This window comes from Berghia stephanieae, chromosome 12 (assembly GCF_034508935.2).
Source record: "Berghia stephanieae isolate SIO BIC M18660-M18661 chromosome 12, UCSD_Bste_1.3, whole genome shotgun sequence".
In the NCBI taxonomy this organism is placed as follows: Eukaryota; Metazoa; Mollusca; class Gastropoda; order Nudibranchia; family Aeolidiidae; genus Berghia; species Berghia stephanieae.
Genome location: NC_088371.1, coordinates 18,108,431 through 18,125,194, shown reverse-complemented (window position 1 = coordinate 18,125,194; position 16,764 = coordinate 18,108,431). Strand labels below are relative to the sequence as shown.

Below are 16,764 nucleotides of genomic sequence, written 5' to 3'. Positions count from 1 at the left end.
ATATTTTAGAGTCATAACTAGTGATTTACATACTTTTATTTGATATAATTTTAGTAGATCATTTGGGATTAGATTTTATAGGAAATAACCATAAAAATGGGTCCGAAATTTTAATTACTTCAAACGATATAATCAAACATTACATAGTTATCTGAGTTTATACAAATAAATGAGAAATACTGCAATAATCATCAATATTCACAGAGTAGAAATATATAATCAAAGTCGTTTTGTAATAAAGCATTGTTGAGATATCGGCTCACCTGTACAGCCATATCCTTTTTTGACAGCAATTTAAAAAATGCGTAATCACCGAATTGTAGGGGTTTGTTGATCAAATGATCAAAACGAACTGGTTTTAGTAATGGCAATTGACAATTCTTAGGAAAAGATATGTTATATACATTCCTTTGACGTTTGTATAGATCTAAACTATATAATAATAATAATAATAATAATAATAATAATAATAATAATAATAATAATAATAATAATAATAATAACGATAATAATAATAATAATAATAACAATAATAATGATGATGATGATGATGATAATGATCATTTTCATGAAAATAATATAGTGGCTATCACCTAAACGCCTGCTAGTTTTGGTAAACGCAATAATTTCTCTTTTAAATATCGTTCTAAATGCCCGTTTAAAAAAAATGGAATTCGCCTTTATATGTCCACTCTGACAGAAAGGAAATTTAAAAAAAAGAAAGAAAGAAAGAATAAAGAATTTTACTGAATCATTTGCGACCGAAGAATTGACTCATCACCTGTTTCCGAGAGTTTTATTTAACTTCCCAACGCCCCAAATTACTATCAATTCATTCAATATAATTTACTCCTCCCACTCCACGCTCTCCGGCAATTTCCTTCCATGTCCCTCAAACGGCTATCTTTCCATGAGCGTCCAATCAGCTTTTTACAATTGCCCATTTCCAATTGGCTGCTGAAAAAGGACAATTCTAATTTCAATTATCCACCAGTCGGTCATCAGAAAAGTCAAGAAAGCTCCTCCTACTCAAATCACACATACCCACGAATATGATAGGCCTTGTAGACCAGTCACTGGTCTTTGATGTTACACAACCATCCGCCAGCTTTGATCACATTGCTTTTGATGATGTCACTCAATATCTATCTTCTCTCAACCCCGTTGACTGTACCACGAGTCAACATAAAAGAATATCGCGATGAGGTGCAAATCGTGAAGGTGGAATGACGTAGCTGTGTTAAAGTTATAGGTTCAAAGTTCAATTGTCAGAGAGAACTGATGAGAGATTAAACTGAGGTGGTAAAATGAAAATTGTTTCGTGGTAAAACGTTGCATAAATTAGTTTTATGTACACACACACACACACACACACTTACACTCTCTCTCTCTCTCTCTCTCTCTCTCTCTCTCTCTTTCTCTCTTTCTCTCTTTCTCTCTCTCTCTCTCTGTCTCCAGTGCTGCAACAACAAAAAAAGGACGCCTACCAGATAGCTAATACTATTTAAAATGGAAATTTGTTGAAAATGGTCTGCTTATTGAACAACCGAAGCATCGTGGATAACAGAAATGATCATTGTGAATCAGTTGAAACACGTGATATCGATGTAATACTAATACTAGTAATAATCATATAATATCAGTGTATTTATCTTACTTTTGATCACCACTGTAATAATAATAATAATAGTAAAAAATAAATAATATCCATTTTTTGACAATAAAAAATCGTGATAAATGCATTGAAAAAGATGGGAGGGGGGGGGGGGGGGGGGAGGGAGGATTAATGATCAGATAATCAAAGTGAACTGTTATTTTAAAATAAATTGACAATCATAAGTAAAGATAAGTTATAAGTATTCTTTTGAACTTTGTATAGACGTCTAGATCTTAACACATTTTATATATTAATACTTTTTATTAACATACGTAAAACCTCACGATTATTGTAAGGAACAGCTGATTGTTACATTTCACAGAAACAGCTTCTAATTAACCAACGTTCTGTTTTCTTTTTTTCACTGGTAGAACTTCACTTGCTAATTCTGGAGCAGTTTGCATGAAATGTTTTTTGACCACATATCTCATTTGAGCCCTTTCACAGCTTATTCGGCAGAGTCCATTGAGACAATGCTTGTTTTCAGTATGACCATTCATCTGAGTAAAGAAAAAAAATCATTAGTTATTATTGATATTGATGATGATGATGATGATGATGATGATGATGATGATGATGATGATGATAATAGTAGTAATAATAATAATAATAATTGTAATTATAATAGTTATAATAATATTATTGATTGTTAGTAATAATACGATAGTGATCGCCTAGATGCCTGCTAATACTAATAATAATAACGTAATAATTTTCCTTTAAAATATAGTTCTAAATGCCCGTTATTCAAAATGGAATCCGCCTATATACCCACTCTGAAATATTTTTAGCAAAAATAAGATAGAGAAAGAAGTTTACTGTATCATTTGCGGCCAAAAAAAGGGATTTATCACTGGTCTGCGAGAGTCTTATTTGACACCTAGCCAACGCCCCAAATTACTTTCAATTCATTTCAAATTTACTCCACCTCTCCAGCAATTTCATCCCATGACCTCCAAACTGCTTCTATCCATGGAGCGCCAATCAGATGTTTACAATTACCCATTTCCAATTGGCTGCTGAAAAAGGACAATTATAATTTCAATCGTCCACCAGTCGGTCATCGGCAAAGTCAAATAAGCCCCTCCCACTCAAATCACATATCCCCTCGAATGTTCGGCCTTGTAGCGCAGTCCACCGGGCTTTTGATGTTACACAATGATCCGCCACCTTTGATCACATCGCTTTTTGATGTTATAATATATCTATCTACCCTCTTTTCTCACGCCCGTTGACTGTACCAACGGGCGATGTAGAAGAATATCAAGGGAAGGTGCGAATCGTGAAGACGGAATGGCAAATCGGTGTGAAAGTTATAGGTTTAAAGTTCAATTTTCACAGAGAAATCGAGAGAACTTGACTGAACAAGCAATAAAAATCGTTCCATGCTAAAAATGTGCGTACACGAGTTTTACACACACACACACACACACGCACACACACACACACACATGCTCCGCCCCCCTCTCTCTCTCTCTCTCTCTCTCTCTCTCTCTCTCTCTCTCTCTCTCTCTCTCTCTCTCTGTGTGTGTGAGTGTGTGTGTGTACTACTACTACTACTACTACTACTACTACTACTACTACTACTACTACTACTACTACTACTACTACTACTACTACTACTACTACTACTACTACTACTACTACTACTACTACTACTACTACTACTACTATTACTGCGCTATCATCATCATCATCATCACCACCATAAAACAACAACAACAATAACGTTATCATCACAATTGGACTCGTGTTCTTATGTCTCTGGAGTTTGCCTGAATACGGGACTATTTTGTTAGCCAACAAAGAATCAGACAAGATGTGTTTACACATTCATTGTGCAGAAACCGGTCATTACAAATCAATGAAATAAATGCTATATTAAAAGTAGATTATTACTCTTATATTTACTACCATGTGTTAGGGTACCAAAACTCAGATAACATCAATTTGAATTTTTTAAACAATTAAAAATATTTTTTAGGTTAATTTTAAATAGAAAAAATATACATTTTTCAAGAGAGAATAAAGTATACTCACCATTTCTTGATATCAATGAAAATAATTGCGTCTTAAAGATGAAAATGTGGCCGTTATATCCATATAAAATAGAAAAATATAGAAGAAGTGTATGGTCAGCAATTGCAGTGTAAAAATGTCGATTTTACGAAATCTGTCGTATAGCCTGACTGACAATGAAATCCAAGCGGTGCATTTTACCCGCAGGGATAAATTTAGGCCAGTTTTTACGTTCTGGACATCTGTTATGACGTAACCACACGGTGGTCTCCCCGTCATCGACGGTGGGTCGTTCCCATTGGGGGTGAGGCGGTAGTAAACTAAAGTGAAAGATTTCTAGTGTAATAAACGGCTGTGAGAAGTGGCCTTTTATAGTTATCAGGCCAGAGTTTATCCGAGTTGCTGTTCCATTATGGCATGCTGGTCTACTCTGGATCACTTACCTAAGGATCTAACATAGATCCAGCAACCCTTTAGAGAACAAATGAGAGAGATGAAACACAACTCTGGATTTGTTATTGTTGTTTGTTTTGTTTTTTTAAAGCAACTTCCAGATATATCATTGATTTTTTTTTTTTTTTTTCATTGAGGATTTATGATGTGTTCATACTTGTTTTATAACCTGCTTTGAATTAATTGTCGCTAATGGCATGCACCTATAATGTGTTTCATCATCACTCTATCTCATTTTCTCGATACCATTTGGGAAAGATGGGTGACATTAGATTGGTTAACTGACTGATTCCTGCTTTCGACTGAATGTGTATCAGCAATCTTGTCTCAAAAATATGGGGAAAAAACATAAGATAAGACAAAAGTCAATTTGAGAGAAAAGTTGCATTGGTTATTGGATTTATTTAATTCTATTGCATTTTGAAACATTAAAGAGAAAAAAATATGTTGGTTGTCATGTCGTTAATCTCTTGATGACTTTGCTTTTTTTTCTTGCTTTTTTTTTCTCCATCCCAGATTAGAGACAGTTTGGACGCAGACAAGAGCAGACGTCCCAAGAAAAGTAACAGTAAGAGGAAACGATCCCCATCGCCTTCTCATGAGAAAGTCAAAAGGAAAAGGTTTGTTCAGATTTTGTCATGGAGTCTTGTTGTATTAGAAATATTTCAGTGTTTTGGTTTCGTGTATGTGGCGGAGATGAGGTCATTTACATGTTGAAACGCCAAGGATAGACATTTATTCAGAACTATGGAAGCATTGACATTTTAAGATTTGAATATTGACAAAGGATCGATGACTAGCTCCAACAGCATAGCAGAAGTAGCTTCTGAAAGTGTGCCTAACTAGTTTCAGTGGACAAAGTTGGTCTTGCATTCTTTTGGACAAATATGAAGAATAAAGAATTACGCTGAAAATTGGAAAACACATCATCATTCCAAAATATGAACCGATTAAACTAGTTCATGAAGCCCATCGATGTTGTGAGTCACATATTTATGTTTTTCTTTGGGATTCAAGTTTGCTTTGATCAAGATACAATGCTTTTGTCTAGATGAGATGTTTTGTATAACACTTGTTTGGTTTGTTGTCATCTGTGTTGTTTTTGATCCATCCAGTTCTAGAGCTGCAGCCATTGGTGCCAGCAAGAAGAGGAAATGGGAGGAGGAAGAAGAGGACAATACAAAGGACATGGAGGATCCTCAGCCTGAAACCAACCTGCAGGAGGTGGTCAATCCAAAACAAGGTAGGCAATGCCTTTTAATCAATTTTTCTGTACATTTAGGAAGGGTGCGATCATCCCCTTCGCAAATATATTAAGTTCTCCATGAGGAGCCGTTGCCTTATATTTATAAAAACAAAGACAACGCGTCACCTTAATTGATTTTTGCCACATGGTGTTCGAATTTTCAACGCGCAGCTGTGATTTAAACTAAATACTATCTTTTAAATATACACACACAAGTTCAGACTAAAGGCCAGAGGTATGGCTTATCTCAATTTATCAAATTAATATATAAAGTGTTGCTAATGGTACTTGGTTGTATATTTTTACAATTTTTGTGCATTTGCATATCATATATATGTATGTATACATTGTCGCCATAGATTCTCAACTTTGTGTTTATACATTTCCATGCATGCCACGTCTGGAAACTAATTTCCATTAAAAAAAATTTTTTTTTGGATGAATAAAGTATATATTATTATTAAATTATAATAATAATAATAATAATAATAATATTTGAAGCTCCAAAGTTTATCCGATCAGTGACCGAATACACACTTAGCTAAAACAGTAATGAAAATAATACAAAACAGATCATCTTCGCCTCTTTTTTTCAATATTCTTCTCACTTTCTTTTTTATTCTAGCATGCCTCATGACTGGCTATGTTGTGGTTATGAAATAGATTTGCAGTTATTGTTTTTAATCATTTTCTTATCATTATATCACATTTTCATATAATTGTATCAGAAGTAAATGTTTGGTCTTAAGTCTAGTCTGCCACCACAAAAGTTAATTTGCAATTTTTTTCATCTTAATTAATTTGGCTTCTTCTCATTTTGTGGTTTGTAATATTTGGACAGCTTTGTCCTGTTTAGACATGCAACAATTATTTTTTTTTAATGGGCCCAGGTTACAACAGATTAAATGATAGTATTGAATTGGCTGTATTAGTCAAATTATGGCCTTTTTTTTCTTTTTATTTATAGGTTCAACGACATCCAGGAGTGTGAAAGATGAATTCACTCCTATCAAAGGTGGAACTGTAATGGATCTGGATGAGGATCAGATGGAAAAGGTTTGTAGAAATAGCAATCACTGATATCACAACCATTGTCTTGAACAGATGAGAAAAAGGAAAAGTCGAAAAGAAAAGAATTAACAAATCCATTTACTTTATGACATATTTGTTGTTTTAAAAGACCTTTGATACTCTCTTACACAAAATTGCCTGCCACTTCTGATGAAATTGGAATGTAAAGAAAGGGGTTGGAGTGTGTAACAAATTTTGATGTATTTGTGTTATCTAAAATTTTAGAGAAATGAAATAAGATATGAAAAAAAGCTTCTTTTTCCTCTTCACGACGATCTATTTCTAAATTGGGTGAAGAAAAAAGACTATTTAAACAGGGATGTCCATTTTGAAAGCTTGAAAATGTTGCTTCAAAAAAAAAAAAATAATAATAAAAGAAGCTTGGGGGCTCAAGGAGCAGGAGTTTTTTGTTTTTTTTTTCATTTCTATGTATAGTGTTTATCAGGCAAATGCAAATTACTTTCTACCTTTTGGATAGGATGCTAGTCTATTGCAGAGTAATTTCATAAAGATCTTTCAGACACTCGATTACTACCGACAAGGGGTTAGAAATAATATCTTGACTGTACCGGGGATCAATACTGGGCCCTTTGGGTGTGAAGAATATGCTCTACCAATTTCAGGGCTGCCAAGTGTCCCGCATCATGCAGGATATTTCCGCTGTTCTGCATCACAACCTCATGTCCCGCATTTCAGCTCCGTTGTTGATAGTTATTAGTATTAGGAGTATTAATGTAATTGGTGTCATGATATTATTATATTTTGGAGGGGACAATGGCTGATGCATTATTATATGTTGCCTCCAGTGCTTTGGGTCAGTGACCGAGATATTTTATGCTACTTCCAATTGGTAGCATTATCCCTATTAAATTTTGGCAATGTGTATTTGTGTGTGTTTGTGTGTGTGTGCCTATTATTCCATCCCTCATTTGTCGCTCATTTAGACTTTCTGAACTTGGTAGCCCTGCAATTAGGTTTGTGGGACTCCCTGATCAATGTTATAGTTTTGTATTTCATATGGAATACAATTTCTGGAGTACTCATTTTTTGTAAGAGAGTGTCAAAGGTCTTTTTAAAAAAGTATGTCATAAAGTAAATGGATTTGTTTTTTTTTCTTTTCAACTTTTCCTTTTTCTCATCTGTTCAAGAGAATTGTAGTGCTGTTTTTATCCTGCGTCCTGTCCTTCTGTGTTGATGGCCGACCTGTATATACTGGTGGAACTAATGATTCCTAATAATGTAACGAAACGGAATGTGTTAAAAAAAAAACAATTTCACCACAAATCGATAAATAATTTTCTTCTTTAAAGTATCTTATTTGAAAAGCAAGAGACAGTAAAAATTAGCGGGTGGTTGGATGGGAGCATCACCCTTGAATCATATACCTATGATGTTCGCATGGGTGTACGATCCGATAGTGATGTCGTTTCTTCTTCTCTTTACTAGCCTATCCTGCTTCTTTGGTTTGTGATTGTATTTTTGACAGGGGATATTTTTTTTTCTGTAAATCTTCTGCCTGTTTGTCCTTGGTTATTTATAATTTAGCTTATGATATCTTTAGGTTATGATTTTTATTTCCATTTGTACTATTTTTGTTAGATTGCTTGTTTTTTTGTTTCAGCGGTCTCTCATATAACCTCAATTGTGTTGGAAGAGACCTAAAGCAACAAACAAACAAACAGTAAAAATTACTTTAATTTACAAATTACAAATTTTGTCACCACTGACCGATCTGTTGTATAATAAAAGAAATAAATGATGTCAGTGTCTAAACAACACACAAACAACAATTGAGCTTTATATAGCGCAATATCCACTAAATGTGCTCAAAGCGCTTTACAAGGGGTCCCTGGTCAACAGCAACATTTAACATGCAGGACGGACATAACGCCTGTTAGGCGATATTACAATTTTTCCGACAAAGACAGCGCTGTTAACGGCCAGGTACACATTTTACACCTGAGTACGGTGAGAGAAAGTGAGTAAAGAGCCTTTTCCAAGGACTCAACTTTGCGTCGAGCGCGGGGCTCGAACCCAGGACCTTCCGATCCGAAAGCGAGTGTCATACCATTAGACCACATAGCCGTGTCTAGATCAGCTGTCCCATTAAAATTTCTTTTAAATTATACATTTTTCTTCACCATGTATCCGTAGCAAACCGATGGGGAAAAGTCAGACGGAGCCATGACCGAGAATGGAGATAAGAAAGAACCGGGAGAAACATCGGATGACACATTGACGGAGCAGACCCACCACATCATTGTGCCCAGTTACTCTGCTTGGTTTGATTATAACTCTATCCACGCCATTGAGAGACGGGCATTGCCAGAGTTTTTTAATGGCAAGAATAAATCCAAGACGCCTGAGATGTAAGTATCCTTCCCTCCTCCCCCCCATATTTTATGGGTGAGTGTGAGTAAAAGGGGCAGGGGTGTGAGGATGAGGCATTTGTAGCGCATACCTGCCAACCCTTCCGCCTTTGATGGAATCCTTCCTAATTTCACTCTTCCTTTTTGTACTATTCCGCCATGATCTCTAAAATTCCGATTTTCAAAGATGATGATAATGGTAAGAATTTTAAAAAAGAGGGGAGGGGGGGGGGGGGGTTAATAAGGTGAAATTCCTATTCGTTGTCTCAAATTCCTATTTTTAGGCGTTCTGATTCCACTTTTGGAATGTGAAAGGTTGGCAGGTCTGGTAGCATGTGTTGTGTGTACGTTAGTTTATTTTAAGACATATTGAGTATTAATTAATAATGACCATGACTTCAAAGAAAACTTGTCCTTTTGGTGTGTCCTTGGGTAACGTATTTTATACAAACTAGCCCACTGGACTGAGGTGAGAATTAGTTTTAAGATTGTAGTGAATCTTTTGAAATATGCATAATAGATATTGTTTTAAATTTCTTTTGTCTGTGTTGTATTATGTCATATACATTATGATTTGGGATTTTAATAAAGAGCCACTTTTGTAATTGTTTGACACAGGACATCAAGTTAGTCAAGAAATTATAGAAATAATTAAATTCCAACAGTTTTTATGGGGTGAATATAATGACAAATAAAGACAGAGAGACTGGCACCGAAAGAGTGGTAGGAATAGCTAGCTATTCAAAGTATGAAAAGAACGTGTTATTCTTTCAGAACCTTAAGACCCTGGGAACTAGGATTATTCTGATTCCTCTAGTGTTGTACAGACTGTAGGAATTGCTTGCTACCCTTTTTTAGTACACTACTCTTATCACATAATACTTTCAGCTACACAATCATTGTTGGGGGGAGGATCTCGACTGCATGGGGATTGATAGCAGTTCCTTGTGTGTGAGGCAGTTTTTTTGTTTATTTGTTTTTCTGTGTGTATTATACTTTATTTTCATGATGGTCTCTCTTTTCCCCAGCTACGTAGCCTACAGGAATTTCATGTTGGACACCTACAGACTCAATCCCACAGAGTATCTGACATCCACGGCTGTTAGAAGGAATCTGGCAGGGGACGTCTGCTGCATCATGAGGTTTGTTGGATTCTTAGATTTGCTCTTGGAATCTTGTTGTTAGAATCAAAGATTGTGTCTTGCACTATTTCTGACACACCTCTTCACTCATTGATCTTACACCAGTGCCTGCTCTTAAAATTTTACATCATATATATTAAAAATGGAAACTGCAATTTTGATAATAATAACAATAGATAGAATGAAGTTGGCATCACTCAGGTCTTTGTTATTGTTTTTTGCCATCCACGTTTATGAGTAATTCTCACTTAACTGTATTATCCAGGGTATAAAAGTTCTTGGTTACACAAGAGTTTTGTGTGTTGGTCCGTCATACTTCCGGATGGCAATGTTTTGAGCTTCTTAGCCAAGCGCATACTATCTATAATAATAATAGTAAAAATACTTTACTCATCCAAAGGATATATTTTGTACATCCGTTTTGAACAGAATAATAATTAGTAAGCAGACAACTAGGTGGTATAAGAATGTATAATGTGAAAGTAGTAAAATGTGTAAATAGATTTGTATATATTGATTATTATAAGTTCGTGGTAAGATCAGTTTTTTAAAAGGAACAAATTGCGATGATATTCAATGGTTTTTGTATAAGATTAAGATTACATGAGCTTAAGTAAATGTCTATTCCTTGAAATTTGTTTTTACTTTAAAACTTGTTTTATGCAAAATTATCTAATAAATTGAATTTTGTAAATTTTATAAATTAGTGAAAATAAATCTAGTTCTGTTTTTAAAATTTATTAATTATGGAACATGAATATGGCCTTTGAGTATGTTTTAATAAGTTTAAATTTTAAAAAATGTTTTGGTTCTTAGTATTTATCATTCAGTGTTTGTCACAGTGAAGAGAAGACTTTACAGCTTGGGTGAATAAAATAACAATTAAATTGTCCTAATTTACATGTTTTCAACGGGACATATATTTTTCAGACGGAAAGGTGATAACTTTCTACACATAAATTGATATGTGACTAAATTGAACTATACTATGTTTTAAACTAAAGCACTATCTATGTGATAATTCATATTATTATTCAATTATAAATATTGGGCTTTCCTTTTTTCTTGAAATTTGTTTGTTTATGGCAGGTCTGAAATTTGTGCAATTTTCAACTTTATTTATTTTTCATTGTTCCCAGGGTTCATGCCTTCTTAGAGCAATGGGGTCTGATAAACTATCAGGTGGATTCTGACAGTCACCCAAGTCCCATGGGACCTCCATCCACCTCACATTTCCACATCCTGGCCGACACCCCGTCTGGCATCACACCAGTCAACCCACCACGTGTCAATCAGGTGAGAATCACCAGTCATTTTAGTGGCAGCTCTGACCTAGTTCAGAGCTGCCAATTTCCATTTTTTTTTTTTTTAGGGTTGTGAAAAACTCTCTGGATCCATTTCAAAGTGAAAGTTTTTATAAATGAGGGTAGGAATTGTGCGTTTTGGAATAATACAAATTATTATTTTTTAAAATTCCGGTGTTTTATCCCAGTATAATACACCTGATTTTGGTTTGTTTTCAAGGATAGGTTTGCTTTGGGAACCATTTTCTGTTGTCATAGTTTTGATCTTGGTATCTGTGTCTGCTAAACCAGCGACAAGCTGAGCTTTGGCCCTTTGGTCTTATGCCATGATGTAAAAGTTGTCTACAAAAAATTTTTTTTGTAGTTGGACCAGGTGTACAGTGTGTTTACTGATGACTGGATATTCGCAGGAATGTACATATGAATTTGTACGTATGTTCATCTAAAACTCAAACTAAAATAAAACATTTTTGTTTACATGCAGCCTTCCGCAGCCCAGGAAGTATGTGAGTTCAAGGAAAAGACAGAAAAGGAAGGAGAAGAGAAGAAAGAGCTAGGAAGTCTTGGATTGAAGACAAATATTTACACCAAGAAAGCTTTGAAGGTAAGTTAGACTATTTTAAACACAGAGTACTTCGGATATATACAATAAGAAACCACTTTTGTTTATATTTGTGCATTGATTGATTTATGAAAGCAATCTGATTTTATCCTCTTTTTCTACTGTAACGACTAAAGGCAACAATATACAGCTGATCTGTCTCACCTTCCTCTCTCAGAGAGAAAGGTGGAGAGGAATTAACCAGAGATTTTTTTACAATTTGGACTGTAGAGAGTGGTTTGGGACACACCAATGACTTAATTTTTTGCTTTGATAGGAGCTGTCAGGTTGTTTAATTGATGCCTTGTGACCATGTATTCGTTTACAAAACACCTACCATTGTAACTAAGGGGATGTTTATATAAGAATGTAAATTATATAGATATGGTGATATTATCTTGATACATGGATGTTTCCATGACTGCATCATGTGCATCATGACCACACAAAAAAAAAATATTATAACAACCTGGCATATTAAACTAGAATTGTGATTCCTATCCATGTGTTTAAATATGATTTCTAATAATCTTCTGTGTGACTAGGACAAGAATCCCAGCGTTCGTAGTCGTGAGTGGACGGACCAAGAGACGTTGTTACTATTGGAGGCCTTGGAGTTATACAAGGATGATTGGAATAAGGTCTGTGAACACGTGGGATCCAGGACACAGGACGAATGCATCCTGCATTTTCTCAGACTGCCCATTGAGGACCCTTTCTTGGAGGATGACTCCAGCCATTTGGGTAAGTCACAATCTCTTTCAAGCTTGACGCTTTAACAAGTTAAATTGATAAACACACACACGGGGCAGCGTGGCTCAGAGGTAGATCTTTGCTTCATACCCGAAAGGTACCAAGTTCGATCACCCACCGCTGCTCAGTTTGCGGCTGGTGCCTGGGTTATTCCAGTCTTCCCTTGGAATAGACCCTAGAGACAAATTTACCCTATGGGATGAATAAAGGGAATTTTATTTATTTATTTTTGGAGCCAGCAGTCCTTGATTCTTTTAAAGGGGGTTTGTGCTTGTGGATGGGTTTTTGCAATGAAACATGTGTGTTTGGTGAAGTAGACAATAATTATTTTTGTTTGCTAATAAAACCATTTTAAAAAAGTATTTTATGATAACATTTGGTTTAAGAATTTTTAGCCAGTTGAGTGTCCTCTTGATTCTTAACAAGGGGGATTTGAATAGTCATGGGTAAAAAAGATCATGACAGGAACCTTTCATGTCATATTGAAACAATGAAAATTTAAAAACAATGAATTAGATATAATATTTTACATGAGTAGACCGGTGTGATGTCTGATGTTCCTTCCCTTACGCATGACCAATAAAATAAACAGGACAGACATTTGTTACAGATCTACCAGAAACCACTCCATATTGACTAGAATTTTATTTGATGGGTAGCAGCAAGCAATTGTTTCTGTCCATTAGTGCTGCAGAATGATGGATAAACTCCGGCTCCACATGGTTAAGCAGTTTTTAAAATTTTTGTGTTTGTGTATTTCAGGCCCCCTGGTTTATCAACCCATCCCATTTTCCAAGAGTGGCAATCCCATCATGTCTACTGTTGCATTCCTGGCATCTGTTGTGGACCCTCGTGTGGCAAGTGCTGCCTCCAAGGCTGCTCTCGGTAAGTCGTCAACTGTCAGAATGGATAGGGCTTCTGTAATCACATGTCAGTCAGTCATCATCATCTTTATCATCATCATTATCATCATCATCATCAATATCACATATGTGTATAGTTGTTTAACTCTCTCCTTACCATTTTAGGAAAATCGTTGCATTCGTAATGATACGACCTCAACATTTTTCTTATTCAATTTTCAAAAACAAAATAAAGTACAGATTAATTTATTTGTTTACTGCAACGTCTCCTGTTTGTAACATAAGATGTGTCTTTAATCTATTGCTTGACTTGTTTTTTTGTTGTTGTTTTTTTAAACGTCAGATGAGTTTTCTAAAATGAAAGATGAAGTGCCCCCGTCAATAGTAGAGGCCCACACAAAGACAGTGGTCTCAGCCAGCAAAGGGGGTAACAATGTGGAGCCGTCCTATGGTTTGGACAAGTCTGGTATTGCCGGCACAGGTAAGGCAACCTCCATTAAAATAATATGGGTATTTGTTTTGGTGTTTCTTTTCAGGTCGGCTGGCAAACAAAAGTTAATAGGGTCTTTCAAAGCCAGATGCATGACATTACGTTGAAATGATTTAAAATAATTAAATGGTTCTGTGGATGTATTTGTGTCTTTCTGTCTTTTTGTCATTCTGTCTCTGGTTGTTTGTTGCAGTGACCTTGTCATTAAGACCTGATATTTGTGTCTATTCTATACATTTTTGGTTAAATTCAGATTGTTTGAATCGCAGATATTGTTGTCCATAATCAAAAATTTATAGAAAGTTTGGTTGACATTGTATTATGAGTTTACTCTGGAAATAGATAGGTAATCATATTCAAATAGAACTGCATTTGACCCCATTTCTGAATAAATTATTTAAAGATGACCATTGATAAAAAGAATGTTTTAAATTGTCCATGCGATGTTGATCTGATATTGATTTTATGCTTCTTGCGTTTGTCTTGTGCGGGTCTTGTCCTGTCCAATCCTGTCCATCAGGTAATTTTGACTTATTTCGTCTTTCAATCCAAACCATGATTAAATGTCTGTAATTTGTTTGTATCGACAGAAACCAATGAGGCAGATCAGGAGAAAAAGGTAAGACTGGTGATAAGCTTAGTTTACTCTTGTTATTGTTAGATAGACTTTGTTTTGCAATTTATTAAACAATCTTGAGTCTTTCACTTATAAACTGCAACCAGGTTGTTGTAGCAAAGATATTGTAACCTGATATGTAAAGTAAAGACAAATACTTTCTGATCTTTTGGCCTACAGTGTACTACATCTCTTTATGTAGCGCAAGAGGGGAGGTGGGGGTTATAGGTATCATTGTAGTGTAGCCTTTAAAATTGTTAAAAGGACAATTCATTAAATATTTACAAAATGTAAAGTTATTTCTAATGATTAAATTTATTACAACACCGGTAATGATAATATATTGGATGATATTATGTAATATATTTTAAGTTGATTTGAACTTGATGGATGAACCAATACATTTTCCTTCGTTTTAACAAGGACACTATCATCACTGAGTGAAGATGTGACCTATTTGACAACATCTCTTGATTTTGTCTTTTTAAACATCTCAGACTACAGAGGAACCGATGCAGACAGATGTGAAGGAAGAAAAGGAAACAGATGAGAAGAAAGCTGATGGTGCTGATGACAAGGATAAGAAGAAAGATGAAAAAGGAGACGAAGAGAAGGTATGGATCATTCTTTATAGATGTTATTTTTTTGTCAGGGTATACTTTTCACAGAAAATATTTTAAAACTAATTTAGTCAATAAATTAATGAACAGTAAATGTAAATATAAAAACCCTATTGTGAAGCGAATGCTCTGCCAACTGAGCTATCGGGACCCCCAAAATACAAAACAAAGCGTAAATGATATAATTTATGTGGAAGAAAGCCTGAGATAGTCAGGCATCAGCCATAGTGCATGGCAAAGATGGCTCCAACTAGGGACGGGACCTCTTAGAGCGAGTGTCATGCCCGTTGCACAACAAAATGTATTTGGTAAAGGGAGTGGGTGGAAAGGCAAAAAATGATCGGATGTTAATAACTATGACAACAAACCTGGTTCTGGCACAGGCTTCTAATATTAGCCTTTGTTTGTAACCTAAAACTATATAAAACAAGTTTTCTGAGTCTCAGTTTTAACTGGTCTAAACAATAGATAAGATGAGTTATGCTTTATTCATCCTTGTATGGAAATTATGACACATTAGATACATTAAATAGGGTTCAGACTAATTAACCATGTCTTCAATACTCTCATTATTAATTGAATATAATGTAAATTTAAGAACATTTTTTTTTTGTCTTTGCCACAACTCATTAAGGAATCTGGCACTGGATTTATTTGAGTTTCAGTTTGAACTGGTTTAAACAGCGAACAGGTTCAATTTCAGACTAATTAAATATGTCCCTCATCACTGTGCGGCTATGTGGTCTTGTGGTATGACACTCACATTCGGATCAGAAGGTCCTGGTTTCGAGCCTCGCTTGGCACATAGATGAGTCCTTGGAAAAGGCTCTTTACTCACGTTATCTCACCATTCTCAGTTGTAAAATGAGTAATGGTAGTTGTCTCTGTCGGGGAAAAAATATAATATCGCCTAACAGGCGCCTAACATGTCTCGTTCTACGTGTTGCATGTTGCAGTTCGTCAGGGACCCTTTGTAAAGCACTTTGAGCACGTTTAGTGGATATTGCTATTTTTTAAAAGTACAATTATTAATTGAATAGAAAGTGAATTTTTAAAAAATAATTGTTTTGTCTTTGCCATTACTCAAAAGGAAACTGGCTCTACCAAGACAAAGACTGAAGACAGAGGAGATGGTGGGAAAGAAGGAGGAACCACCGATGGGGAAGGGAGTAAAGACAAGGAAGACGAGACAGAGGACAAAAGCAAAGAGGACAAGCCCAAGGAAGATGACGTGTCGGCTGTCATCTCAACGGCTGCAGCTGCTGCTCTGGCTGCTGCAGCTGTTAAGGCTAAGGTGAGGAAATCATATGTGAAGAAATAAAGACTTGCCACTTATGCAGGTTTAATTAGTAAAAACAAATATTTTGCAGGTCAAATCTTTGCAAATTCAGATTTTTACAACCAGATTATTTAAGGAAAACAAGAAAAAAGTTGTTTTATTTCAGATATAGAAGGAACGAGGTTGATAACTCAGCTCTTTGTTATTATTTTTAGACAGCCTGTTAATGATTAATTCTCACTAAAATATATCAAGCAAACTGTAAACCACAAAGTTTTGTG

At 35.2% G+C, this 16,764-nt stretch overlaps 1 protein-coding gene across 2 annotated transcripts in view; it reads left to right on the top strand.

Annotated features, from left to right (window-relative positions):
- LOC144958124 (SWI/SNF complex subunit SMARCC2-like) overlaps positions 1-16,764 on the top strand; it is a 37,042-nt gene that overhangs the window by 13,079 nt on the left and 7,199 nt on the right. For both annotated transcript variants that reach the window (XM_078889855.1, XM_078889856.1), the window contains exons 9-21: positions 4,646-4,749; positions 5,245-5,372; positions 6,343-6,431; positions 8,601-8,815; positions 9,844-9,957; positions 11,097-11,253; positions 11,746-11,865; positions 12,408-12,606; positions 13,378-13,500; positions 13,822-13,959; positions 14,559-14,587; positions 15,082-15,198; positions 16,295-16,498. In XM_078889855.1, coding sequence (XP_078745981.1) covers positions 4,646-4,749; positions 5,245-5,372; positions 6,343-6,431; positions 8,601-8,815; positions 9,844-9,957; positions 11,097-11,253; positions 11,746-11,865; positions 12,408-12,606; positions 13,378-13,500; positions 13,822-13,959; positions 14,559-14,587; positions 15,082-15,198; positions 16,295-16,498 — 1,737 coding nt within the window. The remainder of the gene's footprint in view (positions 1-4,645; positions 4,750-5,244; positions 5,373-6,342; positions 6,432-8,600; positions 8,816-9,843; positions 9,958-11,096; positions 11,254-11,745; positions 11,866-12,407; positions 12,607-13,377; positions 13,501-13,821; positions 13,960-14,558; positions 14,588-15,081; positions 15,199-16,294; positions 16,499-16,764) is intronic.